Source organism: Caloenas nicobarica, chromosome 8 (assembly GCF_036013445.1).
Source record: "Caloenas nicobarica isolate bCalNic1 chromosome 8, bCalNic1.hap1, whole genome shotgun sequence".
In the NCBI taxonomy this organism is placed as follows: Eukaryota; Metazoa; Chordata; class Aves; order Columbiformes; family Columbidae; genus Caloenas; species Caloenas nicobarica.
In genome coordinates this window covers 27,368,968-27,389,656 of record NC_088252.1, presented here as the reverse complement: position 1 = coordinate 27,389,656, position 20,689 = coordinate 27,368,968, and the positions used below count along the sequence as shown (strand labels likewise).

Genomic DNA, 20,689 nt, shown 5'->3' with positions numbered 1-20,689 from the left:
GATTTGTGCTTAATAAGCAGTTTAAAGCTGAATATGCGCTTTATTTTTATAAAAAAGCAGCAAAAAGATCAATGCAAGTAGGAAGTAAAAGAACAATATCCCCCAGGAGATGCAACTCAGAAGGAAACCCAAGAGGATTAAATTTACATTTACTCTAATTTCACAAACATCTGGAGTTAACCAGGAATTAAAGCAACCCTGTAAAGACATTATACTCTATTTCCACTGGATTCAGCAAATTTCCAGGAATCCTTATCACAGAGATTAATTAGCTGTTGCAGGAAAATTGCAGACTTGACACATAAGGCATGCTATATAACTAACAGTTAAACAGAACTATAAAGGTAAGTTTTTTAGAAAATAGCAATTAAGCAACAAGGCTTGTTTATGCTCTTTACAATGCAATAATACACTTGCATATGTAAAAAAAAACTTTACAAGATAAGTTCTCTTTATTGAAAGTGCTAAATTACACTAAGATAAAAACTTGGAAATTTTCTACATTAAGTTTGTATCTCAATTTGTTCTTTCACAAATTAGATTAGCACCGTTTTGTATTTTGATTTCACAAAAAAAAAGAAAAAAGAAAAAAAAGAAAAAAAAAGAGAAAAAATAAAAGAAAAGAAATGATGATTTTTTGGCAAATACATCTCATGAACAGTTTTCCAGAAACTGAACGTTCAGGTTGAGTTTATGGATCAATGCTAAGAGCTTATCCTTTAGTGCCAACAACAGTTTACTAGGTAAAAAATCCTGAAGAAGATAAAGTACTAACTTAGGCAAGACAAAACCTGAAGATCCTTGGTGATCTGTGAACTAACTATGGCACAAGTAACTGTATAAACGAATTGGGATTTACTCTGTTCACTTAAACAGAAATTACACCCCACCTTCCTTCCACAATATCACGTTATCTTCCCGCTGCAGAGTACCTACTGCTCTGTGACAGCCAGAAAGTGTTTTATTTTAATAGCAATTCATTCAGCGAAGCTCAGTTCTGCTTTGCACTGTGCTCCGCTAGCAAAACAGTAGCAATCAAATTAACGACAGGAATCACAATAAAGGTCCCAGATGTCCAGAAGGAAAGCAAGGGCTGAATACAAACTTGAACAATACAAAATTATCTAGTGAGCGATCACTGGACTGGCTTGAAGAACTGAAAGATGTGTCATCTTGGGAAGCGGGGGAAGGCAGTGGGTTCCAGACTTCGATCAGAAAATACCATCCCAGCTACAACACCATTAAGATGATCAGGGTTGTGCTGGAAACTGGACAATTTGAAGGACCTACACACTTGTAAAAAGAAAAGGAAACAAACCAACAAAAAACCCCCCACATTGCAATAAAGTTGGCAAAGACTGCCAAAACAGCTTAAGCTCCATGCAAGGAAGAAACAGCTGCATTAAGGGAAAGTGAAAGTTAATCAAGCTGATCTCCAAAAGCTGGACAATGATAGAACTGATAGACTCTCAACTGCATACAAATTCTAACAGAGATACAACTACGTGATCATTTACATGGTTCACAGAATTTTTTTCTCATGCGGTAATCTTCCTTGAAATTTTTTTTCTGATATGGAGGAGACATCATTTTCCTGACCTTCCTCTCACTGTGTCTGTTAGCTGACATCTTTAGGAAGCACTTCAACGTTAGCCAGAATCCTAGGATAGTAACTTTAGGTTAAACAAAAAAAAAAATCTGGTAAAATTTATAAGCAAATGAACACAAAAGCCTTACCGAGGAAAACGCAAATCAACAGTAAGGGACCGGTTTAGAATTTCTTGGTCACACACAACTAAAATCCTGAGCAGCAAGAGAAGCCATCTGCTAAGCCGCAAGAACCCCCCACTTCAAATCTCTGCCACTGACTTATGTCACTTGGAGCAATCCAACTTCTAGTAGTAAACTGATAGCCCTGCAAAGGTCCTAATGCACCCTGGAAAAGATGCTGGGGCCCACCTCTACATGGTGTTATTCAGGAATCTTTCTTCCTAAACTGTAGCTCTTTGTTGCACTTTCACTTAATCCACTTAGAGGAGAAGGGCAAGCATTCATACCTCCTAGACATTACACTTAAGAACCGAGATCTTAACTAAATCTGCATCAGTTTCACACATAAAGTATTTCCGAATGTACACCTCCTGCAACATGCTGATTTTTTAACACTTGTGAAAAAAACTCAAACCCTTCAACCTCTCTAAATACGATTTGTTTTTTTCTTACATAGTGTTACATAAATCAAAAAAAAAAGAGAGAAAAAAATTGCATAGCAGAGTTTTAAAAGCCATCTTCTTCATGAAGGTAGTAATGGCCCTTATGTATTTTTTCAATCGACATTTTCAAGCATTACTCAAGCACAACATGAAATATTATTATTACCATATTATTTTAATAATACTGGAAAACTGACTAAATCAATTAACAGAAGGTCTGACTCAGTGCAGTTGTTCTTTTGCTCACTATTTACACACACTATTTTGAACTTTACAGAAGCAGGATGTTAGAAATATAAATGTGGAAAATTAGAACGATAAAGGATAAAAAAGCCAGGAATTAAGAGCACCAGCTGACCTACCAAAATCCCTCCATCCCACGTTTATCACTGAAAGAACAGAAAACCAGAAAAAACAGAAAGCAGCTCAGTTAATGTTGATCGTTGACTGACGTTCTGAAGAACATCTTTGTCTACGCAAACCTCGCCCCCCCAGCACAAAACTATTTGGCATGCAAATATTAATTGATACAAATGAATCTTCCTTTCAGCTTTCACAAAAGCTTCCATTTCCACCTTCAGAGCTCTACAGACAATACTTGATTAGATCCAGCTGCCTACAATTCACAGGAAAATTCAGCACCAAGTATTGCAAAAATTACAACTTGAACTTCTCATTGTCCCTCCACATCTATACCTGAGAAATGAGAGGGAGCCAACCTCCAAACACTGCCCCAAAGATGTCCTGCTTTTGTTCTAGAAGTTCAGTGCCTTTATTCCTTGGGAAGTACTAAGTACCTTGAGAAAATCTCGGCCTCCACTCTGTAAACTGAACTCTCAGCCCTCCTAATTTTTCAGTGCAACTACTGCCAAAAGTCAAGAGAAATCACCAAAATTTCATGCAAGGAATGAATTTCCTCTGCCATTTTCAAATACATATTATTTTTCTCCATCCATACAGAAAGCCATGCTGGACACAGCAGCTCCAGACCGCTAATGCCCAGGAACAAACCTCTGTTCCAATCATTGAAGCTCGCCAAAATAAGTTCCCTCCATCAAAGAAAACATACTGGTCCCACAAATTCAAAGTTCTGGCCAAAACGTGGGCAGAAGTTATCCATCGGTCCCATTAAAACTATCGCTAGGTCCCTGTGAAAGCTGTTATATCAACAGGGTGACGGGCAGATGGCCATTATTATTATTATTATTATTATGATGGAAACTCTCTGCAGCAATTGACCATGATCTGTTCTACTTGGAAAAGCTGGCAGAGATTTAGAGCAGCACATTGCATTCAGTGTTGAGAAACTCCCAGCGCTACTACTTGTGTAGAAATACAGCTTTACCACCAAGATCTTTGACCACTGACAAAAGAACACAAACCAAGTTTAGTATGTTGATGCAATCGGCTTCTTTGTGGCACATAATTACTGCTACCAGCGGGACCATTTCATTGACTTACTCTGGAAACTTCAACAGCATTAGCAAGTGAGTAAAACACAAAGGTATACGTGCTGGTTTGGCCAAACCAAGGTAATTTTCCATGAGGTTAATTAATTTTCTCGTTGATAGTTAGCACGGTCCTTTGTTTTGAATGTAGTTTGTGAATAGTAAGATAGCATCCTGGGATGGAGTTAATGTTTTATTCCAGTAACTCTCCAGCGCTTAGGCCTTAGCATGAAAGAATGTAAGAACTCACTAATGCTGACGCTTTTTATGACAAGGTCAATGTAAACCAGCAGATTTCGTAAAGGATCAACCCCTTTAAAAAACCTGTAGGTTTAGGAAGAAACACTATCATCTGAAATACCGGGTTTCCACACTGTAGGTTTTTTGTAATGGAAATAAAGGGGGTGGGGTGTTAAGAAAATGTCTTTTTACCGCTATTTTTTGTATTTTGTTCAAAGAAAGTAGTAGATCAAGAAGAGAGCCCTAATGTTTTTCCTTAAAGAAAAGGGATGAGAGAAGGAAGGGGAAACATGCACAGAAAATTCTTGATGGTGTGGAACGTAATCCCCATTACAGCACTGAGAAGAAAGGAGACAAAATCTGTCCTGAACTGTATGGACTGCTTCATAATAAATGTAAAATATTAAAGGAATTAGTTACCTAAGATTTCTTTACTGAAATGGGGATATATCTACCTTCATGCAGGAAGAAGAATTTGGGTGCAAGTTGGGCAAAATCAAATCCTCATCTCTTTGGCGAGGAAAAAAGAAAACCAAAGCAGGCAATCATCAAACTTTCTTGATCCCACCTCCCTTCCACAAAACAGAATCCGTACACTGGATACAGCCCCTACAATATTGGATCATATAGTCCAGCATTAGTACGCTACTGTAATGGACAAACAGCAGCATACTGGATATACATATGTATATATACATCTGACAGCACAGCGAACATATACACTGGCCTTACATCTCTGACAACAGCCAGAACTTAATGCTTCCGAGGGATATTCAAGATTCCACAGAAGCCAGATACAAAAGAAGCTCTTGTGACATGTCCAAGAAATGGGCTACATTGACGTTAAACATCACGGTAAAGCAATTTCGGGAACTTGGTCATCTTCAGTTTTCATAACGATAAGCGATACCGTGTCTATGTAGGCATGCGGTGCAGATGTATTTAAAGTCAGTGGTTTATGAAACTGAAAAAAGGTGGTAGAAATTGACATTACATAACAAAAATTAAATATCTCCTGTCAGAGGTATGTTCGATAACATTGTATTGGAGAAGATTATAGTAATACAGGACATTAAATTTGAAACAGCTATTAATTTTACACAAGTGCAGCTAGATTACAGGTATTTGACATTGCATTTCTCATGTATTTAAGTGACATAAGTACAAAGTGGTATGAAATTATGAATATTTTAAATTGACTTACCATCGGAACTTGTTAGAACAAAGCTCTCAGCATGGGACTGCTTCTTCCCACCTATACTTCTGGGAAACCAGTGGAGATCTATGGGATAAATATCATCTGGAAGTTTCACTACTCGGGTAGTCTCACTAGTTAAAAGGTTCCATTTCATAATTTGGTGATCATCACTGCAGGAATATAGCTCGTCAGCTGTAGTCCATCCCACACAGCTAACTAATTCTTTATGTTTAATTCAATTAAGGAATACTGACAATTTAAATATTAAAAACAAGCTTACAAAATACCTCATCTAGGCTATACAAAACTAAAGGAACATGACAGGAAGATTACTTTGATATGATTACATAGAATGTTTTACATAAAGACATAGGATTCTTCGTTCTTTCTTTGCTCTTTTGTTTCAAGAAAGGAGCTGGTATAAATTCAGCAAAAAATACAGCAAACTAGGATGTAAAAATACAGTTACGATGCATACTTACTGAAATATAGCTGAAATATTGGGTTACACCTCTAGAAGGGTCTGAGTGCATAATGCAAGTGCAAAACACCAGTTTATTAACACATCATATATAAATTGTTGATATATCTAACTTATTAGTAGGAAAACTACAATTTTGTTTACACCTGTGACACATGTGTCTTATTACAAGCAAGCAGATATAACACTACTCCTATTTATGGTCTGGGAAAGCTTTTAATTTATCACCACAAGTAAGAAGGAAAAGAAAAACTTAAATCTTTCTAGCAAAACATTGATGGCTTCTGAAGGGAAGGTGTTGCTCTAAGAGTGCTCAACATCTCTTCAAATGTTGCCCTTAAAGGCTGCACTGAATGGCAAGATGAAGAAAAAGGGAAAAAAAGCCACCTGCAAATTTACAAATATTTTACTATGATGTGTATGACAAAGAAATCCTGTCCAGAAAAGAAGCTATTCAGAATTAACAAGCTGCTCTAGGGTTTGTTCTGAGACAAAGGATATGTTTTGGTTCCTTTAGAAGTGAAGTCTTCAGTCTCATTTCAGTTGTTCAGATGGAGCATTAAGATACGTAGGTATAACTGTAATAAAACAAAAAAACCCCACACATATAAGTAGCCAAAATTAAAAATGAAGACAGTAAAACCAATCAAAAAAGCTTTGAAATAAGTAGTATTACATTAGTACTGTGGCAAAATAAGCACGAGAACAGAGCTGAGCTTTAAAGGAATTCAGTTTGTACAGTACCCAACTCTATATTTATCTCAACCCACAAGTTTTCTCACTTTTACTCTTCCGATTCTCTCCCGCATCGCACCGGGGGGAGTGAGGGAGCGGCTGCGTGGTGCACAGTTGCCAGCCGGGGCTAATCACAAGTTAGGAACATTTTGCTGAAACACTGGAGGTTGAAATGCTGAAGTTCTCTTGTGCTGACAGATAGCCATGAAGATAGCGAGGGAAAGCCTGGAGCTGCAAACTTTCCAAGGAACTCCAGGCTCAGAAAGAGCACTGTGAGAAAACTTAGAGGAAAAAGCTGTACTATGAAAATAACCCTAGACAACACCCTAGTCTTTCACCCATCCCTATTTGTAATGTCCATGGTACTTCACTGCAAAACAGTAATTCCAAAAGCAGTTCAACGGGGTCCCAGCATTTCATCCCCTTCCTTCTTTCAACAGCAAAAACATTCGTGTGTCTGTGCCTGGACAGGGCACTGATCCAGGTTAAAGCTTTTGCGTCTTTCAGGACGGAAAAAAGTGAGAGCAAGAGGGTGTGAGCAGACAATATACTCTGAGAAGAGCATGACGATGCACAGCATGGCCTTCTAACCTTCTGGAATTTATTCACCATGAAAACAACCGTGTGTCAAACAGCTACTATGCAGAATTTAAGAAGTATTAAAAGGATAACAGTCTTAAAACATGTAATTTTGTGTGCCAGAAGTATAAGTTATTTTCAACTCTACATTAATTGATGGACACAAACAATAGTTATTTTAAAATAACTATATGTCTCACATTTGAATGCCTGATTTCCTTCTACCCTTATCCCAAAACCATACAGAGAACCTGATCATCAAGGTATTTAAAAGGGGTCCGTGGTTGCACTAAACTTTCCAAGAAGCCTTTTAATCATGTCCTTTGCTTCTGTGCAGTGGCAATGCCTCCATTCAGCACCTACATCTATCTGTTCAGGATACGCTGCAAAGTTTTCTGCTGGTCAGTTGCAGGGTTTGTCTCTGTGCCATAAATTCTAAAGCCAAATCCCTAAACATAAACCTTACAACTTGTATACAGCAAAGAAACAGCAGGGAGTAAAACAGCATTAAAGATTTATTCTCCACTTTAATGTAAGCACCTCTCCTGCTTAACAGAACACCTTATGTTTATTTGGATGCACGGATCTCATCTGCTGCTATTTTCTGTGCACACAGCTTGCTAAACCCACCTTTTCAGTTGCTCCTTGGTAGTTTTTGATTGTTTATTTCTTAAGCTTTCAGCAGGCGTGTCACTAATGTCACCTTCCAGCTTGCCATCCCTCCCCGCTCCCACTACACAGGCACCCAAAAATCCTTAAAAAGTTATCACAGAATTCTATTATTTTACTTTGAAAGACACGGCCAGAACTTTATTATAATACTTGAAAGCACTCTTTATGTGCACCTAAATAGCAGAACGTCCCCCCTATGTCGCACAGCTACACTGGTCACCAACGGGTGCATTCTCACCCCTCCCAGTACATGCACCCCGAACCACAAGTCCGACAGCAGGTTAGCCGAAAGCATTTACTAGGAGTTTTTTTAAAGAAGATGAGGCAATAACGAGTTGTTCGGGCACAGAGAGCTTGACTCAGTTTCTCCGGGGTCCCACAGCCTCACACCGGGCTCCTCGCCCCGCTCTTTCCTCCCTTCAGCCGTTTTTATCCCTCCAGAGCTGCTAAACGAGGAGACGGGGATCAGAGACAGCGGCAGGAGACTGGGCAAGAGCCGGGGGTGGAGGACGGAGGGGAGGAAAGCGCGGAGACGGCGGCCGCCCCCGGGCCGGCTCCTCGCAGCCCCGCTGCCCTGGACCGGCTCCTCGCAGCCCCGAGGGAGCCGCGGCTCCTCCCGCCCCGTCCGCGGCTCCTCCCCAGAGCCTCAGGCACCACGTAGACGGCAGAACCCGCTCCTTCCTTTCCGCACAAAGTTTCCAGCTTCCCAAGCGGCAGGTTATCCATCCCCCTCCGGGAATGTGAAGAGAAGCTGCCAAATTCACGTACGCTGTGATTAAGTTACAAAAGACCCACCCACCACTAACCAATCGACATGACCAATGCTTTCTGACCACCTGCAAAACCAGGGGATATGTCTCAAGTTTTAGATCCTTCTGCACAAGAGGCAGACAGAAGATTAAGTGATACATTGTTTAGAAGCAGAGTGCTTAGTTTATATTTAACTAATAATTAATAGGTGTAAGTAAGAAACTAAACAATTATAACTAACATCAATTATTTCCTAGCGTAGATGTATGTCAAAATTACCAAAAATTGTAACGCATATGTAATAATTATGTGAATATAAGCAAGGCGAGAGCATCCAGTCTGTGGAGCGCTGATGGAGGATGATCCCCAGAGCTCCCCAGCGCTGATAAAATAAAGAATTGACTCTGCTGTTCCGTTTATTTCTTCGTTCCAAAAGCGGCCTCCCTCCGCCGCGCTGTCTCCGGCCGAGCACCAGCGCCCGCGCCCCTCTCAGGGCTGCCGGGGGTCGGCACTCTCCCTCCCCTCCGCCAACCCCGCTTCCCACGCCGAGCCGCGGGTCACGGCTCCCGACCCTCTCGCCCACCGCCGGCGGTGAGTCAGACCGGCCGCCCGACAGCCTCCCACGGCGGCCAGGGGAGGGGGACGGCCCTCAGCGCCTACCCCAGCCCGCCCTTACCTGCGCCGGGGGGAACGCGGAGCGGCGGGAGCGCTGCTGCCTCAGCGCCGGCTCCCGGTCGCGGCGGCTCCCGCCCTCCCCGCGGCCAAGCGGCTCCGTCTCTATGGCGACTTCCCGCGAGACTTCCGCTTCCTCCTCCTCGTCCCACCGCCACCTCACGGGCCCTCCCCGCCCAGGTGACACGGCCCGGCGGCGTCACCGCGCCACCCGTTAATTAATACCGCTTTAAAAAACGTCGCGTCCCCGCAATATTTTTTTTGTTTTTTTAACTTTAATAACGGCGCCCGTTCACGCCGCCGCTCCGGCCCCCACCACCTCACCGCCCGTTGCCGAGCGACCAAGCGCCGCCCACTGACCTACTTCTAAAATTAAAATAAATCCTTTCCCCTCGAGGCGGGGGGGCACCGTCACCTCCAACCGCGAGTCTCTCCCCCCCCAAAAAAACAGCCGCTCTCCGCAGCGAGGGGATTTATTTTACTCTTTTTTCCTATCCCGCCCAGCCCGTCCGCGCCGTAACGGAAAACAAGATGGCGCGGAGCGGGGCTATTTTTTTTTTTTTTTCCCCCCTGCTTTCAAACCCGCGGGAGCCCGGCCCCCTCCCTTCCCAGCATGCCCCGCGCTTTTCTAACGAATTTCGGTTCGAGTTCGCCGTTTGGGCGCCATTTTCGAGTGTAGAAGCCGCCGAGCCGCGGTGGGAGCCGGAGCCGCCCGCGCTGCCGCGACCTGGAGCCTGGCTGGGGCCGGACGCCGTCGGTCCTCGGAGGTACCAGCCCCGCGGGGGAGCTCGGCGGGCAGAGCGGGCGGCGGTTCGCCGGAGGGCAGGTGGAGCTGGGGGGCTTCACCCGCTGGCGAGCGGGGCGGCCGAGGAGCCCTCAGGGCGCTTCCCCGGGCACGGGGTGCTGAGGGGGAGGGCAGGGGAGCGGCGGACTCTGCCTTGCGCCTTGTTCTTCGCTTTTCCTCCCCGCTCTGAGGGAACGAAAGGCGGCAGCAGCCCCTTCTCCCCGGGCCCGGAGGCCGGGCGGGGGCTGCCCCGCCGCGGGCCCTTCCCCAGGGGTCCGGGCTGCCCGGCGGCCGCTCGGTCCCGCTCCGGCGGGGCGCAGCGCCCGGTGTGTCCGACCTGGCTGGTGTCGGTGGATGCGTTTGAGGACGGGGGATGAGAGGAGGGTCCTCTGCAGCCCCATGTTTCCTGCTGTGCCCTTTGGGGACCGTGAATCGGAGACCCACCCGGGACGGGGACGCACAGGGATACGTTTCGGTAGGACAGGGCCCGGTTTTGATCTGCTCACAAAGCAGAGAGCCCCTCCGTAACTCGCTCTGCCTGCTCCTTTTATGCTTGAAATGTGAGAGTGAAATAATAAGAAGGTCCATAACGACTTGGAAAGACTGTGACAAGGGCGCAGTTGGACTCCTTAGGTTAACGGATGGATTAAAAAAAAAGCCGAAAGTTTTTCACTGACTGAAGTTATCGCTATCAAATTTAATCGGCTGATAAAAGGGAAGTTTTTCTGTTCCTCTCTGACTTGTCTTTTTCGCCCTGCCCGTAACAAAACCGGCGCTTGGCAGGAGATGGTCGGGAGATGCTTTTAACAAACACCTTAAGCTGAGTCGGGGGAGGGGCTGGGCACGAATTTCGGCAATTTGTTAGAGCGTTATGTGGCAGCTGATTTCTCGCGATTTAAAAGCAGAGGTCAAGTAGTTATGCGTGTTCATTCTGTTGAAGTATCTGCGGGGGGAAGGGTTGGTAAGGTAAATAGGTCTATATTGCACAATTCTGTTGGAGTGGAGCAGTTTTGGGAAAAAAAAATAGATCTGGTACTTTGAGAGGCTGTAATTGTCTGAGACAGCCATTGCGGAACACTTCTTAACAGGGGCATAGACTCAAATTGCCTTAAAATGAGTTCTTTCTCTCATTTCACCCCCTCCCCCATTGTCCCAAATGAAGGACTCTCATGAGAGTGTGGGTTGGGGGTAGGTCTGAAAACGTCAAATGATTGGCACCAATTGTAAGATGACTTTCTAACCACGTCAGTTTTTTTATCTGGTGAGAAGTAAACTTTCTCATGTCTGTTTTTCTGAGAACTAACTTCGCCACTTACTGCAATTTAAACTCTTCGGAGAGAGTTTCCCTCCTGCACTCGTCTTTCTTCTCATCGATTGCTTTCTATTTATAATTTTGGGAGCTGTGCTCAAGTGCCAGCTGATGGACTTTTGTAATGTTTTGCTCTTGATCAGTTAACTTTATCACAACTAGATTAAGGTATCTTGTTTTGCTTTCTCTGTTAAATGTTGAATGCTGGCTATATTGGTTGTGTTATATTTTGTGAAATGCATGTGTTGATGTAAACTGCTTAAGGGTCAAGTCTTTGCTATCATTATGCAGGTCTTTTTGTTTATCTATCCGTATAAAATATATAGTCAGTGTGGACTGTTGGGGGAAAAAAAAAATGCGTGTCAGGTCTGAACCGTGTATGTAAAAAGTGCTTGCAGAAGACATATGGCTACTCAGTTTGTTATTGCGAATGTGTGTTTAACTCTTTTGCCCCCAGCATCACGGTTGCGTTCTCTGAGCATAGTCCCTGCGTTGAACATGGCTGTGTGAGTTCTCAGTAGGGAGAGTCATGCTGTTTCTACAGATTAGGGTTGGGCCGTTGTTTTTTGGGGGTTGATGTATGTTAAAATATAGGATTATGAGGCTAAGCTTGAGGTTTAGTTTCAAATTTGGATTTTTGTCTTCAAAATACCTCTGGTCTCTAGTTTCTAAATTAGTCAAGCCTCTGGGCAAACGTGTAGGTATATTCCTTAGGGGGTTGTACTTCAATGCTTAGATCACGGGGTTTTCTTGTTTGTGTTAGCAAAGGAGATAGATCCCTTCAGTAGTTTGATTGCTTGGAATGGAAGGGGAACAGCCAACAGGGATCATGCCAAGCAAGAGGACCAAAACCTCTACAGCAGCCCATCGGAAAGGCAGAGAGCCCTCCGAGGAGTCCTCCAGTGACATAGAAGTGGAAAATGAAGGTGACAGACGGCCTGGCAAAGTACCCCCACAAGGTACGTCTGAAGATCGTTGTGCTGATGATGTGTAAACCTGATAATAGTGCCTGTTTAGCAACAACGTTCAGTAGAATTTGCCAACTGTTCCAGATAGGATTTGCTCTTTTCTCTTCTAGAAAGGAATATTGAAACCCTTGGCTCCGGGCAAGTTTAAACTGCTTTTAAAATGGTAAAAGAGAGCTTGCAAAGAGTTAAAGTGTTTGGGCCAGTGATTTAGTGCAAGTGCAAAAGCAATTTGTGGACTTTCTCCTAATAAAGCCTATTTCATATTCCTGATCTGTAACATTGTACTTAGGATTGTGGTACAACAGCAGGATTTTTCACATTTATATGCAGCCAATGGTATGGGATTTCTTGGAATGGAATAAATGTCAAGTTTATGTACTTAACTCTTAAAATGATTTGACTTTCTTTTTCATGAAGCAGTGTATTTTCTTGAGCTTCTTGAGTTGAGTTTTTGCTGAAAATGTCAGGAAAAACAGCAGTGTGTGTCTCTTTAGGTAGCCAGAGATGCAATTATTAAAGCAAGGTATTTGACAAATAGATTAAAATGTGGAAGTTGGTGGCAAAAACGACTGTCTATTTGGAGAAAAACTTGCTAGTAACTGTTGAAAAGCTGCTTTGCTTACAACTAGCTGATATCCAGGGGGCCAGTTTGTTTTCGTAACAAACTTCCTGTCTTTGCAGAGTAGTTGTGCTGTCATTACAGCTTTCAGAGCATTGTGCAGCGATCCCCAAATCTTGCAGAGTGACTTGTGAGCACGCTTGAAATGTGGCTTTGCACTTATTAATTAGAAAGACTTTGCCTGTTTCGGATTTGGAGGCTTATTGTGACGGTTGTAGCTATTGTAATTGCAGAGTGCCTATTAAAGTGTGTTAGAATAAGAATTACATAATGAAAGAACAAGCCCACTAGTGAATCGATGGGACATTGTTAAGTATCTCTTTTTAAAGAATTCAGTTCATGGAAAGAAGAATTTTAATTCCACTGAGCTCATTTTAATAATTACAGACGAAAGTATAGGTTTTGTTCTTATAGAAAAGATGTTTGCTTTTCCAGTTGAACATTTTAAAAGGTGTCTAGTCATTGAGAGCTTATAGTCTTTTTTTTCTCCCCCTTTCTGTTTATTTTGGATGGTTTTTAGCAGTCTCAGATGAGGTGTTTGATAATCGGAGTTTAGAAGAGATTTTGGGTAGCATCCCTCCTCCCCCACCTCCAGCAATGGCCAATGAAGCTGGTGCTCCTCGTCTCATGATAACTCATATTGTAAACCAGAACTTCAAATCCTATGCAGGGGAGAAAACTTTGGGACCTTTTCATAAGGTATCTTTCTTTTACCTTAAGCATTTTTTTAAATGGAGGTAAGACTTCGCTGTGTGTTAGTATTCCTTCCTGTATTTTCATGTAAGCTTGCCTCAAAATAACTGAAAAATATTTAAGTTTTAGAGTTACTTATATAGTGCTTTTCTAAATTTTCATTATTGGGCAGCAGAAAAAACAGTTAAGTGCAACTTTCTGATGCTGTACAATTTTAGCTTATCAGTAAACCTTAAAAACCCACACTTTTCTCTTTATTTCGTTTGCTGGAAAACTTTTAGGGGTGTGTTTGAAGAATGAGAATATGTTTTAGAGCCCACGAGAGACTTACGTAGCTAATCATGAAACTTTCCTTGCGAACATGCTTGCTCAGTGCAGTATCGCTTTGAGTTAACAAGTTAAAATTTAGAAAGCTGAGCTGAGGTGTGTTTTTGTTTTTCTTAAATAAGTTGTGCTGCTTTACCTTTGGCAGTAAAAACTAAGCTATCAGTCTGCAGTTTCATGCAGTAGAAATAATTGTGGTTTAAGCTGTTCACAAATGAAATGGGTGATGTACACTGGCCAGGATCTATTTCCCTTTGAATGTCACTTTTTTCCTTCTATTATGCAGCGTTTTTCATGTATTATTGGGCCAAATGGCAGTGGAAAATCCAATATCATTGATTCAATGCTTTTTGTGTTCGGGTATCGAGCACAAAAAATCAGATCCAAAAAACTCTCAGTGCTGATCCATAATTCTGACGAACATACGGACATCCAGAGTTGTTCTGTGGAAGTTCACTTCCAAAAGATCATTGACAAGGTATGTATGCTTCTATTCAGAACAGTGGAGACTTTCTTTTTCTTTTAAGGATTTGAAAACTTTTAATATTTGGTTATTTTAGTTTGAGCTGGGGAAAACTTCATAGCATGATTAGTTTACCTTTGGGATGTAAAACACCAATTCAAAGTTAATTAGCTTAAAAATTCCTCTGAGTAGTGCAGTTCTTAAAATATTAGTAGGGGTTATTTTTAAAGTTTTCTGCAAGGCTAATATCTGGTACATGTCAATTTTTAAACTATTCAGAAAATGTAATAATTTTAAGAAGTCATTTTAGAGTTGTCACCTCTTTTACTTCCAGTAAATAAAACTTATTTCTTAAATTAATAGGACCCCTAAGAAGCTATACGTCTTCATTTGGACATGCTATATATTCTTAAATTTATACTATCAGCGTATATATCAAGAAATAAAACCTATTTTAAAAAAACCTTTCAAATCAATTAGAAACTATTTTAGGTTATCTAAATTTAGAAAAATATATAATGAATCTGAAACTTTCTTATTTACACCTTATATACGGTAAATATGCCTGCAATTTTAAAACAGATTTTTCATCAAGAATTCTGGAACTTGAATCCTACTACTAAACATTTTTGAACCTGATATTTTACTTGAATGAAATAAAAAGTGTTGGCAAATTAAAAAAAAAAAAAATTGCATGCCACTTCATGTGTTGATAAAAACCTCTGGAAATTTTTGTTGATTTATTTCAGTTACAGTGCAAAGAATTTATTTTTCTTTATTTAAATTTAATTTTCATGCACACATTCTAGCTGAAGTATCAACTACCGAGTTTGGGGTCAGTTAAAATAGTGGGAAGTGTACACTGAAATTTCAAAAATTGTTTAATCGAGTGGCAAAATATCCAGCCTTTGAAGGAATTGTTTTAAAAGACCTTTTTTTTTTCCTTTTTTTTTTTTTTTTTTCCTTCCCCCTTTGGCTTGATGTACATACACACATACCTTTTGCTTGTATTTCTAATAACCAGATTCAAAAATTATTAATTTTTTTTTCACTTTGTGTTACCATCTAGGAGCTAACTCTGATCTAAAAAAAGTTCTGCATACACTAGATGCCAATTTGATGATGCTTTTGGGGGTTAATCTGGAAAAGTGGCGGGCCAGTGTGAGTTTTTTCAAGAAGCAGGCATCAATTTTAACTTTTTAAAGTATAGTCCAGGCTTTATTTTAGTTGTTGCTCTGTAGGTATGCCTAAGATATCTTTTGAAGCTGATGATGTCACATTTGTCACATCTTTAATGTTTTGGTTTTTTTATCTTCTACAGTTTCTCTTTAGAACTACTCAGCTCAAAGTAACTCCTTTTCCTAGCACTATAAAAGAGGAGTTTAAACTGCAAGCAGTAGCTGGGTGATTCAAGATTTCCTAATCTAAAATGTAAAGGGTGGAATAGCACAGCCACTTTAAATTTGAAATAGGCCTTTCCCTCTGTGATTTGAATCAGTGGTAAAGAGAATAAATTAAGTATTTTCAAAGCAATAGCTTGTATTAGAGGTTGGAAAGGCATAATATGAAGGCTATCCTGTTTAAATTATTTGGGCTAATTTTTGTCCAATTCTCCAGGGTTTTTAAACATTTTTTTTCCTCTCTTTTTTGAGATATGCAGCTTTAAGACAGTTCTCACTTCTACTAGACTTAAAACCTGAACATGATCAAACTTTTGGGCTTAATTGTGAAATATGAGGTAAACCTGTGACATAGTAATTGTTTTTCTGGCTTTGTTTTTCCTCAAAACAGGAAGGAGATGATTACGAAGTCATTCCTAACAGCAATTTTTGTGTATCTAGAACTGCCTATAGAGATAATTCTTCTGTCTACTTCATCAATGGAAAGAAAAAGACATTCAAAGATGTTGGTATTCTTCTTCGAAGCCATGGAATCGATCTGGACCATAACAGGTTCTTAATTTTACAGGTTGGTGTGTGAATAAAAACAATTTTAAGTAAAGTATTTCCAGTTATAGTAATAAAAAATACTGTCTAGGTTTTAAGTCTTGTATTTGAGGCCTTAAAGTACTCTAGCAGCACATCATGGTTTGCATGCTCTAATAAAGATGCGAATCATTATTTGCTGCTTTAGAAATTTAAGGAAGAGAAACAGTTGAAGATACTAATAGAATTTTTTTTATTAACCAATTTATGTTCCTGACATGTGGATGAATAGAAGAGTTGTCATACTTGTTCCGCCCTAGCAGCACGTAAATATTGGTGTAGTAAAATAAACCTTAAACCCCAATATTATTGTGCTGCTTAAGCGTGGCAGAGATTCAGCAACTCGTTTATGCTTTAGATAAAAGTACATCAATATTAACTTAAATCTTAATGATTCTACTGTGAAGTTATCTATGGCTCACATAAACTGCTGTGGTTTTACTGGAGAAGTATGTATATAAAAATCAACTGTGCATAAAAATGGAGTGCAAGAAAAAACACATGAAGTGTAGTTTTTGTTTACACTTGTTCAGCAACTGCAGAGCACTCAAAGAATGGCAGGTTTATGACCAATTCAAACCATGTTTTTAAAAGCTACAGTTTACAACTCAAACTGTAAAAAATTATCATAGAATTTGTCAATATAGTAACATTCATATTCACATTTAATCTTAAAATTGTAAGGCTTGCTGGTATCTGCTGTTTAAAAGACAAGCTGAAGACAACCACACTATTTTTTTTTACTAGTTTTTAAATAATAGTGGAGGATTTTGCTGTGCCAAACAATCACTTAAAATGTAAATTAGGTGAAAGTACTTGATGGAAGTATTTAAATACTAATTCAATTGAATAACTATATCTGCAATTACCTGTAATCATTATTACTAAAAGGTCCCAAATCTACTCTGAAGGATCGTGGCCTAGAAAATTAGTGAGCAGTGGGAGCCTCGCAAGGTCTGAAATTCTTCAATAGAGTTTATTTTAGGCCTGTTTTGTCAAAGGAGCTTCCAGTTCCCCTCTTAAAAAAAAAAAAAAAATTCTAGATGTGTCGCTGTGCTTGCTTCACTTCCTCAAGCCTTTTCGTGCCGTCCTTTCTTACAGTTACACCCACAAAAAGAGGATATATCTATTTAGAAGTCTCCGTGCCAATTAATTATTCCCTCCAATGCTTTATTCCTGGATTCTGTTTCAAGATGGAGTGAGAAGCACCTCCAACAAAACAACTGTAGTAAATACCCTCTTTTTTCTGTACAGTTGTTCTTAAGTGTCCTTTTAGTAAAATTTCTAAAAGGGAGAGAATGCAGAGTCAGAGATTAAGCTGGGTAGAAATTATGGTGCAGATATATCTAAAACTTGGTGTTGGAGAGAGGATGCCCTTTTACCCCTGGTAGGAGAGGAAGGGAATATTTGGGTGGAAGTATTGCTAAGCTTTTAAAATTGATTTTATTTTTTTCCCCCCAAATGCGATTTGTTTTCTTCTCCCATTAATTGTTTCCCAGGAAGTTATCAATGAGGAGAACGTACGTTTTCCTAAAAGCTTGAGTTTCATGCTTCCCACCTGTACAAGGGGAGATAAGGGGGAGATATAACCAATATTAAGGCATAAAGCAATGGTTTCCACCATTATTTTTTTCTTTCATTCCACTAGACTCTTTGTGGCTAGTGTATTATTGTTAACGGCATAAGAAGCTACTAAAATTTTCTGGTTTTCTTTAGACTTTCTGACTGAGGCAAAGTCCTTTTGCTTTGCACATAAGGTTTTGTGCTTTTTTAAAGTGAAATCTACAGATTTGGTGATTCAAAGTTGAGTACTTTCCAGCTGAGAGGTGTAGCAATATTTTCCTCAGAATAACAGCAGAACTTCAAAACCCAAATATTAAAAATTATAGTTAGAATTAGGCCAAAGCTGTGAATTACTATTACAAGGATTGCCATTTTTTCATTAATGTTTTTCAAATTAACTTATTTAAAATTGGAGGGGCAAGTAACAGGCTTATTTAGCTTTTGCTCTCCTCTTGTTATAGCTAAGCTAAGTTTAACTTGATGTCAAGTCAGAGTAATTTCTTATTTAAAATAAGTTATAAATCTATTTGATTTTGACTGTGTCAATAGGGTGTAATTAAAATATTTATTTCACTTATAATATAGATTTTGGGGCAAAAATGTTCATTAAGGATTATCAAATGCTGGGGTTTTTTGTGACAGAACATTCACTAGTTAGTACTAAAGAAAATGTTGTAAGACAATGCCCTACATGTAGTAACAAAACCTTTAGATACTTGATTATATCTTGCTAGCATATTTAGCATTACTCAATGGAGATATTTGCTTTTTAGGAGACTCCTATATTTTGTTGTTGTTGTTTCTTCTTCCCATTTCACCCCTTATTTTGCAGTATTTTTTTCTGACATAGCAAATTTTGGTCCCTTTTAGGGTAAAATTTCAAAGCTTAGGCCAGACTGAAGTTTTTTTTTTTAAAGTTGGGTAGGACATGATACGGGTACTGTAAATATTAAACTACTGATGACTTCTGTGAGTAACATTACCAAAAAACACCCATGGAAAAACAGAATATGTAACAATCAAGTAGTTCTGGAAGTATTACAAATATTGTGCCTGAACTAGCTAATTGAAAAAAATCTTGTGTAAAAATGGTTCTGGTTACAATGGGATATTGCCAACATTTAACAGGAGGAGTCTGTCACTTTTGTGATCCTTAAGTTCTAACGCTACATATTTCATGTGTTTAATAAATTGCTATATGCTTTTAGTACTTTAGGAACAGACAACTGCTCAGTGCATTTTTAATGAGCTTGCCACAGCCTGAAACTGCAACAGGAAAAAACACATCTTGTCACTTAAAACAAAAAAAAAAAAAAAAAAAAAAGCATGCGAAGCACTGTGGTAAAATCTAGGATCTTGCTATTTTTCTGTCTTCCACACCTAATTCCCCAGCTTCAGTAACTTGTATATCTGTAAAGAACAACAAATAAAATGACTTAGGTGTTCTCAGAAGACTTACTTGGAATGTCAGGGGACATATACAGAAAACTTGTGTGGGTTCTGTGCTCTGACCAGCCAAAACTGGGCAGGTAAGTATGTTTGCTGTTGCTCAATAGTGACTCCTCTGAACAGGTTTAACCTTGAGGCCAGAAAAAAATCTCAGCCTCTCTATCCTGGGTGGTTTGCCTGTAAGAAATTATGAAATAAGTGGGGGGCACTTGAAGGAAGGTCAGTTTTGGACATCGGAGCGTAGGCAAAGCAAACCGGCTGTGGATGGCAACCGCTAACGCTTGCTGAAGTTGGCTTTTGCAGGCTTTCAAGGTAAGAGAAGTATCCCCGATCGCAACTTTTTAAAAGGAAATTGGGAATTTCATGGGTAACTCCCATTCAGTGACTTTGCAAATGAATCTTATAGAAATGGTAATAAATGGCTTGAGACTTTGAAGTAGTATAATGGGAGCAAACTATCAGTTGATTTCAACCTACCTTAGAACCTTTCTTTCAAACAAATTGAAAGTGTTTTGTGTAGATTTTGTACTAATTACGGTAGTATTTCACTTAAATGTATCAGACTTAGTTAAAATATCCTCATGTAATCTTAAGCAAGTATACACAATTACAGTGATTTTATTCATATGTAATTTTGTAATGTGCTAAGTCCTATCCTATGGCAAGATTATGTTGCCAGAAAGGAAGTCTAGTCAAGTTTTTCACCTGCTGCTTTGTGGAAATAATGTAGGAGTCGCTCTTTCAGTGTATTGGAGAGGAAATGAGGGAGAGCAGATTTTCTTCTCACTTTGAGATAAGCCAGAAGTTCCCAATTGTTGAGATCTGCTTTCCTAATGAAGCACCAACATCTGAGCTAAAGCGCCGAGCGGAGCACGAGCTGAAAAGCTCTACAGGGACTATAACTGGAGACCTGTGCTGCCAGCACTGATGGTGGAGAGGTTTGTACTGGAAAGGTCAAGGACAGCTGAGCTGAAGTGGTAGGAAGAGTTAAAGCAAGTGTGAGAATACAACTAAGTAAAACCAGATTCTTTGAATAAAATCTTATGTAAAAATAGAAGCCTCACACTGATTTCATATACTACAGAATCCATTTCGCTGACTGTTTAAATATTGTGCTTTATGCTGAAGTGGATACAGAGCAGCATAAAATATGCTAATATGTCTATGCGCAGTTTCAAAGTGAATTCTCTTACATTACTGGAAAACTTAGGTTGGCAATTCATGTGATTTTTATTTTGCAAATTGCAACATATCATTGTGACCAATGTTTATTAAGCTTTCTTCAGAAAATAGGGAATTATGGAAAGTGAAGAAAAGCACTTTTCCAGGGGCAGTATGTAATTGACAGGGATCAATTAAATAGTTTCATTAGAACATACCAGGAATCTTAAGTCAAACATTGTAGGTTGAGTCGGACAATAACTGACTTAAATTCCAAAGTGGCTCTAGATTTGCACTCAATTTGTGTGCTTGTATTAAATACAAGAATGTCCTTAAGAAAGCTTCTAAAATTAGACAGATGTGCAAACAGCTTGACAAAGGCT

General features: G+C 39.9%; 2 protein-coding genes across 3 annotated transcripts in view; one reads left to right on the top strand and one right to left on the bottom strand.

The window, feature by feature from the left end:
- Positions 1 to 9,098, bottom strand: part of IFT80 (intraflagellar transport 80) — a 46,558-nt gene extending 37,460 nt beyond the window's left edge. Inside the window, exon 1 of one of the 2 annotated variants that reach the window (XM_065640013.1) lies at positions 8,993 to 9,098. Coding sequence is in view for 1 of the 2 variants with exons in the window: in XM_065640012.1 (XP_065496084.1) it covers positions 5,106 to 5,253 (148 nt within the window). In the remaining variant the exon portion in view is untranslated. Of the gene's footprint in view, positions 1 to 5,105; positions 5,326 to 8,992 lie in introns of those variants that run through there. The other variant, XM_065640012.1, reaches the window with a different exon arrangement.
- Positions 9,099 to 11,043: 1,945 nt separating this feature from the next.
- Positions 11,044 to 20,689, top strand: part of SMC4 (structural maintenance of chromosomes 4) — a 33,943-nt gene continuing 24,297 nt past the window's right edge. Inside the window, exons 1-5 of the mRNA XM_065639709.1 lie at positions 11,044 to 11,249; positions 11,845 to 12,040; positions 13,189 to 13,367; positions 13,972 to 14,163; positions 15,940 to 16,116. Coding sequence (XP_065495781.1) covers positions 11,884 to 12,040; positions 13,189 to 13,367; positions 13,972 to 14,163; positions 15,940 to 16,116 — 705 coding nt within the window. The 5' untranslated portion in view covers positions 11,044 to 11,249; positions 11,845 to 11,883. The remainder of the gene's footprint in view (positions 11,250 to 11,844; positions 12,041 to 13,188; positions 13,368 to 13,971; positions 14,164 to 15,939; positions 16,117 to 20,689) is intronic.